General features: G+C 40.4%; 3 protein-coding genes across 5 annotated transcripts; 1 reads left to right on the top strand and 2 right to left on the bottom strand.

The window, feature by feature from the left end:
• Nucleotides 1-9,782: 9,782 nt before the first annotated feature.
• On the bottom strand, nt 9,783-10,352 carry LOC112201848 (dnaJ protein P58IPK homolog B-like). The gene has a single exon (XM_024342774.1). It carries the CDS (start codon nt 10,350-10,352, stop codon nt 9,783-9,785), a length of 570 nt encoding a protein of 189 aa, XP_024198542.1.
• A 383-nt stretch (nt 10,353-10,735) lies between these two features.
• LOC112201836 (agamous-like MADS-box protein AGL19) lies at nt 10,736-11,467 on the top strand. Its single transcript, XM_024342765.1, has one exon. The coding sequence runs from the start codon at nt 10,736-10,738 to the stop codon at nt 11,465-11,467; it is 732 nt and encodes a 243-aa protein (XP_024198533.1).
• Nucleotides 11,468-11,523: 56 nt separating this feature from the next.
• On the bottom strand, nt 11,524-15,012 carry LOC112197027 (pentatricopeptide repeat-containing protein At1g59720, chloroplastic/mitochondrial). 3 transcript variants are annotated; one of them, XM_024337552.2, is made up of 3 exons: nt 13,087-15,012; nt 12,457-12,661; nt 11,524-11,857 (listed from the first exon to the last, which is right to left on the bottom strand). In XM_024337552.2, exon 1 carries the CDS (start codon nt 14,923-14,925, stop codon nt 13,354-13,356), a length of 1,572 nt encoding a protein of 523 aa, XP_024193320.1. In that variant the 5' UTR covers nt 14,926-15,012; the 3' UTR covers nt 11,524-11,857; nt 12,457-12,661; nt 13,087-13,353. The 3 variants fall into 3 exon arrangements, with proteins under 3 accessions (XP_024193320.1, XP_024193329.1, XP_040364467.1); XM_024337561.2 differs by having other exon boundaries at nt 13,145-15,012; XM_040508533.1 differs by lacking the exons at nt 11,524-11,857; nt 12,457-12,661 and adding an exon at nt 12,974-12,992.
• Nucleotides 15,013-15,871: the final 859 nt, after the last annotated feature.

Here is a 15,871-nt window from a genome sequence, read left to right as displayed (position 1 = left end):
ACGCGGTACGCTAGGATATATTAGCTAATTTTAATTAAAATAAATTACTTATGATAAATAAAATTATAAAAAATAATAAAGAGATAACCATACCATAAATAAAAATCTCAAGAAAAATTATAAAATAAAAATAAATTGTCACTACTACTCAAAAATTAATTGAGTTTTTCAATCCAACAAAGAAAAATAATGCTTAAAAGTAATTTTTTTTTTTTTGATGGCTGGAACCCAGTGGGAGGCTTGGCCATCACGCCTGTCTAAGTTCTTATTTCGAAGTGCCGCTTGAGTCTCTTGCTTTTGCAAATCTGGATATATCTGTTTGATGTGTTCCTGGCCGAATCGGTTGTGCATTGAGAATAGGTGGAACAGGTCTGCTTGAAGTACTCTTGGTACACGATGATTCTTCCTCATCAACATAGTCTCTGTCTAACATTCTCCATCGCAAGTCCTCCAATCTCATTGGTGAATCATCTACTTCCGTTGATTCCAGATTAATGTCCCATCTCTTATAAGTTCCATTATTGTAACCTTCGGAGAAACGTGAAAGCAGACTAATATTGGAATGAATAAAAACTAATTTATCAGCTCTTTCAGCATTCAGCCTATTTCTCTTGACATTGTGAATGTATGAATACGTACTCCAATTCCTTTCAGCAGATGAACTTGATACTGGTTGAGCTAGTACCTGTTTATTTGTGATATCGTGTGAAACAAAACATACATATATCAAGTTAGTAATTAAACTAATTAATATACTTGGTAAAAGAAAAGGACAGCAAGTTACAAGATATTATTATATTGATAACTCAGTGAATAAATATGCTAGAGAATATGGATAAAGGTTTTAATAAGCTGTGTAACAAGCATGGATTCAATTAAGGCATTAAGTGCAGAGGATGAAATATATGTTAATTATAACACAATAATTACGACAATTAATTGGAGTTCAATCATTCAACCTACGGCAAAGTTTAATAATAAAAAAAAATCCTATAGCAATAATCAATCATTCAATGTTGACTAAAAAAAAAATCCTAAATGAATTTCAACATACGGAAAAGTTTAACAAACAAAAAAAAATAAATAAATAAAAATCCTGTAGCAATACATTAATTCAACCTACAGCAACGTTTGACAAAAAAAAAAAAAACAATAATCAATCATTCAACTGTTATTTCAACCTACGGCAACCTTAATATATATATATATATATATATATATATATAACAATAATAAAGTATATTATAAATGAACAGAGATTAAAAGATTAATAACAACAAAAAAATTACCTTTTGTGCAACTTCTGCTAATTCTGGAACTTGTGAACCATACATTGACCACCAATCAATGGCATCCATAGTTACAGTATCTGTCTGGACAGCTTGTGTAGCAAAAATACCTTTTCGCTGATGAAAAATGGCATATTGTTGATGTAATAACTCTGCTTCTTCTCGATCTTCTGATATCTTATCGAATGCTTCCATGAGGCTTGTAATCACTTCTATATCTTGATTAGGGCTCTTTCGAGCCTGGTGCTTTTTTACTGAGATATGCTCTATCATAAAATCTTGGCGTCAGGGCATATCCAACACAATGGATAGGGTAATTCATTTTTTGCCACCTTTGGAGCACAATCTTTTCGACTTGTGGAAAATAATTAGAGTGCGGCCCAGAACTCATAACTTCTCTTATTTCTCCAAGCATATTGTCCATCCTTTCATAAATTTCACCCATCTTTTGACCATCACCATCACAATATTTAATTAAAAAATATATTGGCTTTGTGATATTCACTATAGCCAACACATCATGCCAAAAGTTGTTTGCCAACACAGCTTGTGTTATATTCTCCCCAAGTTTTCTTTTCTCGAGGTCTAAAGTCTTCACCCAATCTTTTCATTTTTGAAGAATTACCGTACTTGTTAGTGCTTCTTTGCAATCAATAAGTCGCTTCAACAAGATATAATGCGATGCAAATCTAGTTTTTGCAACTTTCAATAACTCCAATTTTGAATGACTTCTGAACATGACCAAAGCATGTGAATGGTTCAAAAAGAACTTAACAATAGCTTTTCCAATATTATAAATTTGCCGAAACCACTCAAACTCTTTTGCCAAATCTTTAAAAATAAGATTCAAGGTATGAACAACACAGGGAGACCAAAAGATATGTTTATGTACCTTTTCAATCTCTCTCCCAGCAGATTCACAGTTTTTTGCATTGTCAGTGACTATCTGGAGGACATTTGACGATCCCACATCTTCAATTGCAGTAAGCATAAAGTCAGCAATCACTTCACCAGTTTTTTGTATCCCAGAAAAATCTTGAGCATAAAGAAACAACGCTCCTCTACTATTTGCAGCAATAATGTTGATAAGTGGCTCATGCTTCATGTTAGACCATCCATCTGAAACAATTGAAACACCGTGAGTAAACCATGTATCTTTAACAGGAGCTAATTCTTTTTCCAGACTTCGTTTACACTCATCAAGCAAAGTAGTTCTTGCTTTTTCAGAAGATGGAGCCTTATAACCCCTGGGTCCATGATTTATAGCTGAAATCATCTCATGAAATTGGGGATTTCTTAACACATTAAACGGAATTCCATTAGCGCACAATCCTCTCATCACCTTCATATCAACAATATTTTTGTCCATAATCTTGAACATGTCATCAAGAGCACCTGCGGTGGATTTTTGCAGTTGTTGCCTCAAGATTGTTGAGCTTTTCAAAGATGAAGAAACTCCTTTTTTTTCAGCTTCCATAACCATTCTGCGAACCCTCTCATATTCCTCCCGATTATCAATCAATGATTGACATCGACGAATCTCTGATTTTTTTCCAGGGAGATTACCAAAAAAGTGGTAGTGAATGCGAGTATATGAACTCTTAAACTGACTATTACAATGTTTGCAGGTCCATGTCTTTGTTCCACCTGAATTTTTTCCTTGCGCTCCACTGGCGATAATAACTTCATTGAGTAATGGCTTTATGTCAGAATTCATTGGAATTTCTTGAGATTCTTGAGCTTGTTCGTGGCTGTTTCTACTCGATGATTGGTCTGTAGACTCTGTATTACTTGCTTGAGTTTCTTCAACAATATTATTGTCTTCATGCTCGCCGACATCACCTTCATAATTTTCTTCAAAAATTGGTTCTTGACGGGATGGTTTTCTTTTTCCAAACGCCATTGTTGAGTTGAGCTAAAATAATAGAGGTTTTTTTTTTTTAAAGGAGAGGTTTTTTTTTATGCTTTGTAGTTGTACGTACTGTTTGCATGTAGTATAAATAGAGTTTTGTTTTCAATTTCCTTGTCAATCAACATCTTTAGAAATCAGGATTCCTAATCTTGATCCTAAATGGCTTTTATTTTACCTAAATACCCCTTATTAATATACTATGAGAAGCCCTTACTCATGAAGGATTAACAAGTAAATTAACAAATAACATAAAATAAATAATAAAAAAAGCTGCTTTTATTTTTGATTCTTTATTGGATAATCTTGATCGGTGACTCTTCTAAAAAAAAAATCTTGATCGGTGACTGAAATCTCAATTATACGGCATAATCTGGGATTCTCTCTAGATTGCGATTTTGTATTCTTTCCCAGAATCCCAGCAAATCGAATATTACATTTTTGCATCCGATTCTTTTCATCTCTTCAAAAACTCGAAGGAACTGCCGCCGCCGCCGCCGATCTAGAGGAAGCTAGAGGCGAGCAGTCCTGCAGAGGAAGCCACGGTGGCGTTTGACGATGCGGTGCAGAACTGCAGATCAGCAGAGGTTCGGCTTCCTTAGATCGGTGTGGATTGTGGAAAATCAAAAGAGCTCTTGGAATTGGTTCAGATCTGTGTGAGTTTCCAGATTCCGGTGAGTCGGTGACACCATGTTTTTGATCTGTTTGAGACTTGAGTTGTGATTGGAATTGGCTCTGAGTTCGCCAACACCATGGTTCGACAACAGATCAAAAACACAGCGATTGGCTCTAAGTTTCCAGATTCCGGTGAGTCGGTGCGTGATCCGTATGGCTCTGAGCTCCTGCTTGATCCGTATGGAGGCCATGTTTTTGATCTGATCTGTTTGATCAGAGGATGTGCGTGAGTTCGCCAACACCATGGGATCGCTAAACACAGCGATCCGGATCGCAAACGCCCTGCGATTGGGTTCGTTCGATCCGGAACGCGAGTCGCCGGCAGAGGCAGCGTTTCCGGTGACTTTGGGTTGAATAGTACTTGTGCACTGGCGTGTTAGCGAGTAGCAGCTTAATATGACACTCCAAAGTGCGATCACTTTGGCGGTGGTTGAAAACCATAGGAAAAGTGTTGAAGGCAGCGGTGCTCAGAAAGAGATACAGAGTTGGAAGAGGAAGTTAGGAGGAATAGGTGCTTTGGGTGATTGATGGGGATTTAGAAAAACAAGGACCCAACAAGGCAAAAATGAACATGATCGAAAACATGTAAGAAAAAGAGAGGCGAAGGGGGACTCGGATCATGGTCTGAACCACAAAAAAACGCCCCTAGAGGGGGGAGTATCGCCACCAACTTTCAAAAGTGAAAAGAGAAAACCTGGAGCGAAGGATTTATGTATTTTACTGACACAACTTACTACAACGTTTGTTGGGTTTGTTATAAGCAATTGGGAAAATTTTAGGAACAGTACATTAAATAAAGGCCACTAATAATTTCTATACATAAAGTTCCAAAACAAGTCTTTTGGTACACGAAATTTGAAGCTCGACCCATTATCCATACACGACGTTAGTGACGTCGTTAACTTTTATGTCATTATTCATTTGTCAAAGGGTAATTTAGTACTCTCTCACTCTAAAAAAAAAAAAAAAAAAAAAAAACGGTTCTCTTCTCAATCTCTCTCTCTCAGCTTTGAAATTAGGGTTAGAGCGAGGCGAAAGAGGGCCAACCCGGCGACCTAGAACCCAGGGGAGGTGTAGCGGGTCTTCAAGACGGTGGCGACATGGAAAATGAGGGTGTTGTAGGACTTGCAAAGTGGAGGGGAGGCGGAGAAGTAGTAGTCGCGAAGGAGAAAGATGATGGCAGCAGCGGCGGGCTCGAACTTTTGCTTCTTGGAGATGTCTCTCTGCAATTAGTCTAGTCTTTGCTTTAGGTATTGTTCATCTTCGAAATCCATCGTTTTTGGGTTGGACTGTTTTCTGTGTGTGAATGATTGGTTTTGATGATGAAGAAGAAAGATTCAATTGGAATTGGAATTGGAATTGGGGTTTTGGATGATGAGCTGCGAGGTGGATTACTATCTGGAATCGAATACAGTGCAGAGAGGCCGAGGAGCAGTGGCTAGGCGGTTGGCGAGGTGACCCTCGAGGTCTTAGGCGGCTTGGTGGTGGAGCAAGTCCGGTTCGAGTCGGGGAGGACCGTAAGAAGCGGTGAGTTGCAGGATTTGGGCGAGTGGGTTTTGGGAAAAAGATGAGGGGATGGTGGAGGATGGGGTGGAGTGAATGACGGTGGTGGTTGCAGAGCTCCATGCATTATTGTAGGTGGCCTTTCTCAGCTCCTGAGACTACGAAAATCTCTCCGGCCATTGTGCAACCAAGTGAGAGAGAAAGAGAGATGGGTGGCTAGAGTAAGAGAGTGTAAAGACCAATTTACCCCTTAAACTATGCCAGGTGGCAGAGGTTCTCATAGCGTCATTGACGTCGTGTCTATATAATGGATCTGGTTTCATATTTTGTGTACCAAAATGCTCATTTTAGAACTTTATGTATAGAAATTATTAGTGACCTTTAGTTGGTGTACTGTTCCAGAAATTTTCCCTAAGCAATTTGCAAATTGTGTTCAGTTGGGAGCAATGACCAAAATATCGAATATTGACGGTCCGAAAAATGGAAATTTTGATGGAAATATCGAGGAAATATCCATATTGGTAATATTCGAGAAAAATGATGAAAATTTAGAGAAAAACATGGAATTTTGAAATGAAACTTTTAGAGATGTTTATTTCATCAGTTATCTACTATATTTCAAATTAAAATGTTGAACCAACATTATGACATATGACTTATAATAATTTAAGGTGAATACTAGTATATTGAGTCACTAACAGTTCTTAAAATATGATTTAATGATACTTATTATTATAGATAATTATTGTCTGAATAAAGTCTCTATAACAGAGGAGTTTACTAAAAGCAGTAAAATCAATATTAAGTGTTAACATATCTAATTTTATATTAAAAATGTCGGAGCGAAAAATGAAGTTGCTAAGATGAATTGTGTCATGAGTTTAATGAAAATAATTTTCTATTCTCTACGCCATGGAGGCCATGGACATCATCTCGAGGGAGGCGATTCACGGCGTGAGGTGGGTTTCGGCGGCGGGGATGGCTACTTCGGGGGGAGTTGGTAGAGGCTTGAGACGGCGATCCAAGTTTGGCTGGCTTGCTTAGGCTTCATCGGTGCTTTCTGGTGATCGTTCCTTCAGGTGTCGTGGCTCTGGCTTGCTTGCGGCGGCTTAAAGTTGGCGGCGAGTTTTGGTGTGTACAGCAGTGCTGCACAGGGAAGGGATGATTGGAATGGGCTGGGCCACGGGTGGACGTTGGGTTAGGGTTTTCTTTTGGGCTTTAGGGTTTTTTAAGGTTTTTTTTTTTTTTTTTAATTCCAATAACTCCCTAGTTTGTTTGGGGAAAGTAATGGGTTTTGGCCCAGTTTAGGCCTGCTTTATTAGTGGGCTTTAGTCTATATTGCTATGGTTTCTTCTTACACTAAGTTAATGAATCTCCTGGAGTACCACAATTGAGTGCATTGACGAAGGGAGATTCGAAATAGTTTTCTTAGTGTACGCTGAGATTTGTAGTTGTGTAGGCTCGTAAAATTCAAATGACCATCATTGTACTAGTGGATGGTACCCGTATTCCCTTACCTGCTTGACCACTGATTTAGGGTACAAGCATATAGGGTTTATTTGTATGTGCCGTTCTGGCTTTGAGGTTAAATGAAATCTCTATTACTCTGTCAAAAAAAAAAAAAAAAAAATTCTATTCTATTTATAGATTGTTTTTAGATTCATAAAAAAAAAAAGGATAATTTTTCAAAAACGGATACAAATATATATTTGTAGTTATAATTATGCCAATTGCTATATTTCCCGGAGTGGTTGAGCCATTTGCAGTTTTCCACAACAACCAAGGTTTGACATTGGGAAAGCATAATTGGCGTTTTCTTTCAAATTTAAAATCAGGTGTGGGGCCCAAATTGGGCTGTTACGCCATGAGACAAAAGGTAAATATTAGGGCTGGGCGTTTAAAACCCAGAAACCTGAAAAACCTATCTGTACCGGTCCGGGCCGCCGGGTTCGGGCCGGGCTTTAAGAAAAAAAACACGAAAATTTGAGGCCCGGTCTGTTTAAGAATAAAACGGGTTTATCCCAAGCCTGAGAGTACACCATTGTGAAAGCCTAGATAAAAGCCTGAATAGGTTATATATGCCATTATGCCACATGTCTTTCTCTTATAGGCTCCACGTTGAGCTTTCTTTCAATTAATAAATATTTTTAAATATTTTTTATTAGTCTTCCTCCTTCTCTCTCCATGTTGGGCCCTTCTTTCTTTTCCTCCTCCTCTCTCCACGCGTCTTCTCCTCCAGATTTTCTTCTTTCTTTATTCTCCTCTTTCGTCTTCTCCTCCAGATCTTCAATTCTTCTCTTCCTAGATATGTCCACCTCCAGCGACCCACATATATCAACACTATCATGACCCACTTATTCTCCCTCTTGCTTCCTCAGCCCCGACTCCTTCAACGAGGTTTGTCAACTATGCCTTTCTCCAGAGCACGGCTAATGCTGCCACTACAGTGACAACCTCAACCAGTCGACCTCCTCAAATTCCTCCATCTAAACCCCGACGAATGTGTTTTTGACCGGATTTCTTCGTCAAATTCCTCGATCTCCTCAAATTCTTCAAGTTCCTTCATTGGCTGATCTGTTTCTAGCCGGATCGGTGATAGATCTTCACCGGATTTTCCAAATCTAGAGATGGTGCAAAAGGCTCAAAAACCCGGCCTGGAAAACATCAGTCCTGGCTCTCTCCGGTCCCGACTTCCGGAAAACTTCATCTGAGACCGACCCGAAAACTTCTGGCTCGGTCCTGGGCTCAGCATATTGACCCTCGGGCTGGGACAGTGGCCAGGCCTAGTAAATATCGAGAATTTCGTGATAATATTGAAGTTTTTGTGAAATTTCGTATAATTTCTGGAATTTCCAATAAATTTTTTTTGGTATATCATGATAATATTATCTCGAATGCTTCTCTTGATGCCTACTGTAATTTGGGGTTAAGACACTCTATCCCCCTATATATTCTATGGTTTCATTAATGGAGGGCAGCCACCCCAGTCTTTTTTAGAAGAGGAAAAAAAAAAAAAACCCTAGTATACATACCTGACTATGTACACCTCCCATTTTGAAGTACGTACCAGTCGTTGGCTATGCTAACCAAATCATTGATTTAGTCGTGTGCGTTTTCGTGTGCTGTAAAAGGAAACCATGAATTAAATGAAGTCATTGATTTAGTAAAAACACTTTGGTTTGAATCATCAATGTGCTGAAAGCATACCCATTTAAGTGGTTGTTGATGGTTGTAAGATCTTTTGAAGGGCTCTGATACGCATGAGCAGTCTCCCTATCACAAGCATATTTCTGTCATTAATTCTCTGTTAATAGACTAGGTTTCATGAAAAACCCTAGAATAAAAATAAAATGAAATACAGATTAATAGGGAAAGGGAAATATCAAATAAATTTTTTTTTTTGAGAGTAATAGGTCAGCCCTTTCATTAAATTCAACAAGCAGTACAAAAACGAAACACCCCTATGGGGTCGACAGAAAGAATAGTTCCTTAGAACCTCATGAAAACTCTATTCTAGAAGAATAAAATCCCAAGAAATCCCTCGTACACCCACCTTTTAGGAAGTCCACGCACCTCTATTCTATCAAAAACCAAGAAACCTCGAAGCAGACATAAAATGGTTTCAACGAAGGCTCTGGTTTTTGCGACCTAAACAAAAATTAAATAGTATTATGGGTCATAAAGACCCAATTCATCCAATCCCATGGCAAAAGAGTAATCCAGCCCGCTTGAACCCCTAGCCCAGTGAGCTCGAAGCTGAAGCCCATAGACCAGTAAGAGGCCCAGCCATTCCAAACGCAGACCCAAATAGTAGGGTAAATCAAAGCCCTAGCCCAGTGAGCCCACCGGTGATTTTCCAACCAAAAACCGCCAGATGCACCACCATCGGTACTCGCCGTCAGTGCCACTGGTCCATCACCTTCGACCTCTAAACCACGACGCCAGTACTCGCTGTCAGTACTAGCCACCATATCAGACCCTCCGTGTCCAGGGAACCCAGCACAGCCCCGCCAGAAAGGATCGCCGGTCCAAGATCCAGACGCGCTGATCTGCCGCAGACCACCACGGCTTCAAACCATCGGATTTCAGCCTCAGAGCAGCCATGAAAACACAACGACCGTCTTTGATAGGAACCACATGGCTCCTTGTCCAAGGTGGTACTCCAAGAGCCAAATCGAACGCAGCGAAAAGAAGAAGACAATTAGCCACAAGGCTACCAATGGCCATGACCATTGAAGTTTGAAAGTTTGGGAATTTTTTCGAAGGAGGAGGCCGACGATAAACCCTAGCAGAGCGCTAGGTCAATTATGGAATTGAATCGTTTCGGAAATATCAAATAATGAATACTGTTAATTACCATTGTTCAAAACAGTGCATACTTCATAAATATTATAAAGCAAGGAACCCTAAGCAACACGACGTACTGACAACCTCAGAGTAGTACTCGTGTTTTGGTCAGTATTCGTTTTCCTTATTATGTTTACTGTTCTCTTACAGAAACCACGATCATCTTTAGTACTGGTCTTAGCCTGAGGGTAAGCCCTTTTGCTAGTGTTCTTGACATAGGACGCCCTTTGAAATCGCGATGTACTTAACGACTTGTCGTAGGCCTTGTTTTTGGCAGGGTCAGAAAGAAAATCACATGCCATTTTGACGTGGTTAAAAGCGCCTTCGACAGCAATAGAGCTATTCTTGTCAGGGTGTACAAAGCGTGCCAACTCTTTGTATTGTTTCTTGATGGTCGCATACTCAGTAACCTCTTGGAAGCCAAGAACATGATACCAATCTTTCTTTTCCGACACGGCTTTATGAATCTGGTAGGCAAGGATGAAATGATCGATACCTTGCAAATTAGGGTCGAATTGTTTGGCTACCATGGCCTGCTTGATCGCCAACTCGTAGTTTTGAAGCTTCAAAAATTCTTCTGCAGTGTCTTTTGCCTTGACAGCAGCCATTATGGTGAGGTTGCTGGCCATGATATTATTATCTGCAAATTTTGAGTTGTGGTCTTGTGGAAGATATATATGGCAAGGAAAATTAGTAACAGATTAGATAGTAATTTTGATTACTAAAAGAATTGGGTCTCCCGAAAAGCAGGAAAGGAAGGACTTTCTCTCCAATGGGTATGAGTTAAATTCCTTTTCCTGCAAGGAATTTAACTCATACCAGATTTGATCTTATCCTTATTTACCGCTGAAGTAATCCATTTCCTAGTTCTTGTCGTACTTGTACTTTATTTCCCTCATTAGGTGCTATGGCCATCTCTATATAATTGAGCAGCGCGCATATTTTACGATTCAGTCTTATTAATACACACAAAGCAAACCCTAGCTAACCTGTTTGCTAGCTTTTCCCAAGAATGCCAAAGACTGCAAACCCGGGGAGGAGACATGCCACCTTGCTCAAGAAGGCCAATGAGTTATCTATTCTATGTGATGCAGAGGTCGCCATCATCGCTTTTTCACCTGATGGAGAACTCCATGAATACTCGAGCACAAGCATGGAACACACTCTTGAAAGATACAAGAACAGGACTGGCCTCGTCCTCCCAAGCAGAGTCGAGTCTCCGGCGCCAGAAGAGCACCGCCATGAACCTGCAAAGCAGGAACTGCAGGAAAGACATAAAGCGCTACGCTTGGAGAAATTGCAGAGAATGGGAAAGGAGTTGGATGGCCTGAGTTCGGACGCGCTGGCTACGCTTTTGGAACAACAAACTAAAGGGTTATTAGCTGTTCACAGCAAGAAAGTGGAACTGCTTGAGGAGAAGTTGCAGAGATCTAGGACGAGAGAAGAGCAGGCTATGCATGAGAATGGGCTGCTTGAGGAGAAGTTGCTGAGATCTAGGTCAAGAGAAGAGCAGACTATGCACGAGAATAAGAGTCTGCGCAGAAGGATCGGGGGGTTCATGATGAGGCAAAACTACAAGCGACATATCCTTTCATGCCATCCAGCCAATTATTTCGATAGAAATTTTGGAAATAGAATGGGTTTCTGCACAAGCTCAAGAGCTGCTGTTTCTGTTTCCAACTATCCATCGGAGGGAACCGATGACCATTTAGACATGACCACCTTGCGGTTGTGGCCGTCATAGCAACTAATATGTATCATTGTTATGAAGTAGTTTTTGTTACTTCAGTCATAGATAAATTATACTACACTGATATCTTTTCTAGTAATGTGAGTAGCTCCATCGTCGTACACATGATCTGGCAAAGACATCCAAATCCACACAACCATATAACCACTAATAAGCTTTTGTTTTGGTGTCTTGCTTTTCCTTTCCAAAAAGTTTACAGCTCAAGGAAAAACCCCATGTTAAGTACAAGATAAAAATTGTGCTGCTTCAACAGTTCTACACCGCGGTACTACCAATTGAATTTGCTACCCAGTGATGTCAGACCTACGGTATGGATGTATTGTGGTCTTTTGCAGCATTCTTCCTTCGCCTTTGCTCCAAGAGGCTTCAAGCCCTGCCAGATCCCTAAATCACATGAAAAAATTGTATTAGTTTCCCTAGCTAAAGTGACCAAGTAGAATTCCAAAAAAAAAAAAAAAAAAAAGGAAAAATGTTTACTCGTGTTGCTTATACTTTTCAACAAGTCGTTTGTTTCAAGTCTCAGCGGGCATCAGTTTTTCTTGAATCTATTAGTATTTTTTATCCACTGTGCTCACACTCAATTAAATTAGGGTAGTACTATACCACTAGCACCCCCTGAAAACCCATTCTCAACCACCAAAATGTCATGCACTCTGCCATTACCTAACAACCATCCCTTCGCAGTTTGCACTGCCATCAGGTGCAATGCAATCAAATTCTGACTACTTTTGGAGTAGAATGGTGTTGTTGCAAGGGCATTCCTGGGCATCAGGTGATACTGAGTCCAGATTCATGCAAATAGCAATGCTAAAGAAGCAGCATTGGGATCCAATTTTGCTAAGGGTCTACAGTTCCTCATAGATTCATAAACCCAACTCCAAAAAGCTATTAAAACAAAGTCGACCCGAAAATAACTTGGCAACATAAATAAATCCTTCTTCAACAGAGTCATGCTATCATGACCACGAACCAAAAGTACTGACCTTAGTTAGCTTTCGGCTTTCGCTTATCCAACATATCGAAGACATTGAGAAGCAGCTGCTCATACAGCGTAATACTAAAACAATAACCTCTGCCTACATACTTTACCAATTAAGTCACCCCAAGCAGGCCCCTCAGTCCACTTAATCTCTCAAAGTGATCACAAGCATTCTGTTCACTGGAGTTCCACAGGTTCAAGATGGAAGACTGCAATCAAAAGGCCAAATAAAGTGGGTTTATGAAAAACCAAAGTTAATATAGCAACTAGCAAGCAAGCAGAAAGAAACATGCCAAAAAGTACAAAAAGAACCATGCTGGAGAGGTGACTAATATTAAGTAGAAGAAAATTGACTGAAATCAGCCTTTATACTACCCTCACAACGTGTGAAAAAGAAAACCAACAGAGCATATTGTCTTAAAGTTAAGCCCACTTGCCTTGTTTATTCCACCATTATTGAGTCTCTACTTGCCAATCTATGATATTAGCTGATTGCGAAAATTCTATCACATCCAAGTATAATATATACTTCACATTTTTCTGTGGTTATATTCATTAAGTAAAATAACAGTGGAAAAATGCAAAGTATCCAAAAATGAGTTCAAATAGGAGAAACATAAGAGTGTAAGATTACCAATAACCCAGACAGGAGCAGATGCTATCTTTAAAGTGATGGAATCAAGCATGTTTACCACTGTAAACTCCACAGTAAACATCTTTGAGATCCATTTGGTCAATTTGTGGCGTTCATTGCATTAAGATTCTGGAAAGTACATGTGGAGCACAAAGGCAATGCCTATTGTCGAGCTGTGAAGCCCTAGATCAATGATGAGTGTTGTTTTCCATCACTCTTCTGATCAACCACGGATGCCTGTGAATAGTCAGGACTCAGGAGAGTACCCTATTTGAGTCTTTCCTTCATCGCATCCAAGACCTGATATATTTCTCTACTATGAGGATGAGATGTGTCCCCGGCAAAGAATTCATGCGTAATACCATCTATGTCTATTAAACTACAGCCAGGCTCTTTGGCTATACCCTCCTCTGTCATCAATTTCCGAATTGATCCGACGTCATTCCAGCGGCTAGCTGAAGCATAGACTCTTGACAATAACACATAAACACCACTAGAAACATCCTCTCCTCCAGACTCAAGAATCTGCCTGGCCACTTCTTCACTTAGCTCAATGCTGGCATGCTGTTGCCTACTGCAGGCATCAAGAAGACTCCTCCATATTACAGCATCAGGCTTCACAGGCATTGTTGTCACCAAATTCAAAGCTTCGTCAATGAAACCAGCACGTGCAAGAAGATCAACTAGGCACCCGTAGTGCTCTAATCGCGGTTCAATCTTGTACTCTTTTACCATAACATTAAAGAACTTACGACCTTCGTTAACCATGCCTCTGTGATTGCATGCACTCAAAACACCAACAAATGTGATGGAATTCGGCTTACAACTCTCCATATTAACCATACGATCAAAACACTTTAAGGCTGCCTCAGCTTTTCCATGCATGGCAAATCCCAGAATCATATAATTCCATGTAATCACATCACGTTTCGGCATTCCCTCAAACACTTGGAGAGCCATATCCAAGGACCCACATTTGCAATACATATCAACCAACGAAGAGTTCACCAAAACATTGCTGGCTACAGCATTACCACACTTCCTCAACACATAAGCATGAGCCCAAATTCCCAAATCCAAAGCCCCCAAACCAGCACAAGCATTTATAACACTCTGCATTGTATACCCATCAGGCTCAAACAGCCTCTGCATCTGACCAAACACTTTGAGCGAACTCTCAAACTCGCCAGCCCCAACCAAAGAATCAATCATAACATTCCACGACACAAGGCTTCTCTCATACATTTTCTCAAACACCTTCTGTGCGTAATCCAAACACCCACAGGAAGCATACAGATGAATCAGACTATTGCCGATATAAACGTCTGAACAAAACCCAAGCTTGACAACATGAGCATGCGCTTGTTTTCCTTCCGGTAAGGCAAACAAGTAAGCACAAGCTCTGAGAACAAAGGGGAAGGTATACTCATCCGGCAGAGCAACTCCTTGTGATAACATTTTACAGTAGAGTAGTATAGCCTGGTTTTCGAGCCCAGAGATTCGAGCGCAACCCCTGATGAGGGTGTTCCAGGTGAAAGAGTTGGGACTCTCAATCTGATTGAAAACCCGAAAGGCGTAGCGGATATCGGTTAGGGATGAGAAGTGGAGGATTCGGCTGTGGAGGAAGAGGGTGTGTGGGTTTGTGGTGGATGTGGTGCGTAGGGTGTGAGCGTGTATTTGTTTCAGCTGAGACATGGACGTACATTGATTCAACAAGTGGAGAAGACGGCTGTGGTGGCTGGGTGAGAGAGAGTCTCCATTACTGGTGTTGAATGTAATAGGGAGATTATGATGAGGAGGAGGAGGAGGACGATGATTTGGTGGGATTGCCAGTGCCATTTTTTCAGGCTGCCTAGTTCAACGTGAAATCACATTCACAGGCATTGGATAAAGGACTAATTTACAGTGAAGAAGGATACCGAGTTACTCGCAGGCGTAAAGCCCAAAATGCGTGCCCAAAGCAACTACCTATTTGGGACGGATCACTTAGGCCTACGGAGACTGAAGCCCGAAGAAAGAGCATCGGTCCACAGATCACTTTCTTACTCGGGCCTGCAAAAACTAAAGCCCGAGGATAGATATCGGTCTACAGATCACTTTCTTACTCGGGCCCGATTAATTTGTTCGTTGACAAGGGCGTATGGCCATATGTAGCATAAAGCCCATTTTCAAATCTTGGGCCCACTGCAAAGCTCGGTGCATTGGGTCTCTGGGTCAAAACAGTAGACACTCTACTAAATTGGGTGTCTAAAAGAAATACATTTAACAGGTTCAAAAAATATATATACATCCGTCGAGCACAAAAGTTTGTACAAAACTAAGAAATACCAATTCCTTATGAATTACGGTCGGTTTGATCCCACAATAGGTACGTAGGCAATCTAACGACCCACCAGATGCAATCACAAATCCAAATAGAATCCTTGACTCCACCAGTCAAATTCAGCCTTCCTAAATTGAATCATTGACTCCAGTCAAATTCTCACAACACCAGAAATACTAGTTCCTATGACCTACGGTTGGTTTGATCCCACAATTGGTACGTAGGCAATCTAGTAACCCACTAGATGCAACCACAAATCTAAACAGAATCTCTGACTCCACTAATCAAATTCAGCCAATCCTAAATTGAATCACTGACTCCAATCAAATTCTCAAAACACCAGAAATACTAGTTCCAATGAACTACAATGGTTTGATCCTTTCACAGGGTATGTAGGCAGTCTAGCGTTCCACTAGATGCAACCGCAACTCCAAACAAAATCCCTGACTCCACGGGTCAAAT

This window comes from Rosa chinensis, chromosome 1, assembly GCF_002994745.2.
Source record: "Rosa chinensis cultivar Old Blush chromosome 1, RchiOBHm-V2, whole genome shotgun sequence".
Taxonomy (NCBI): domain Eukaryota; kingdom Viridiplantae; phylum Streptophyta; class Magnoliopsida; order Rosales; family Rosaceae; genus Rosa; species Rosa chinensis.
Note: the sequence above shows the minus strand (reverse complement) of the source record. Positions and strands in the feature narration are given on the sequence as shown.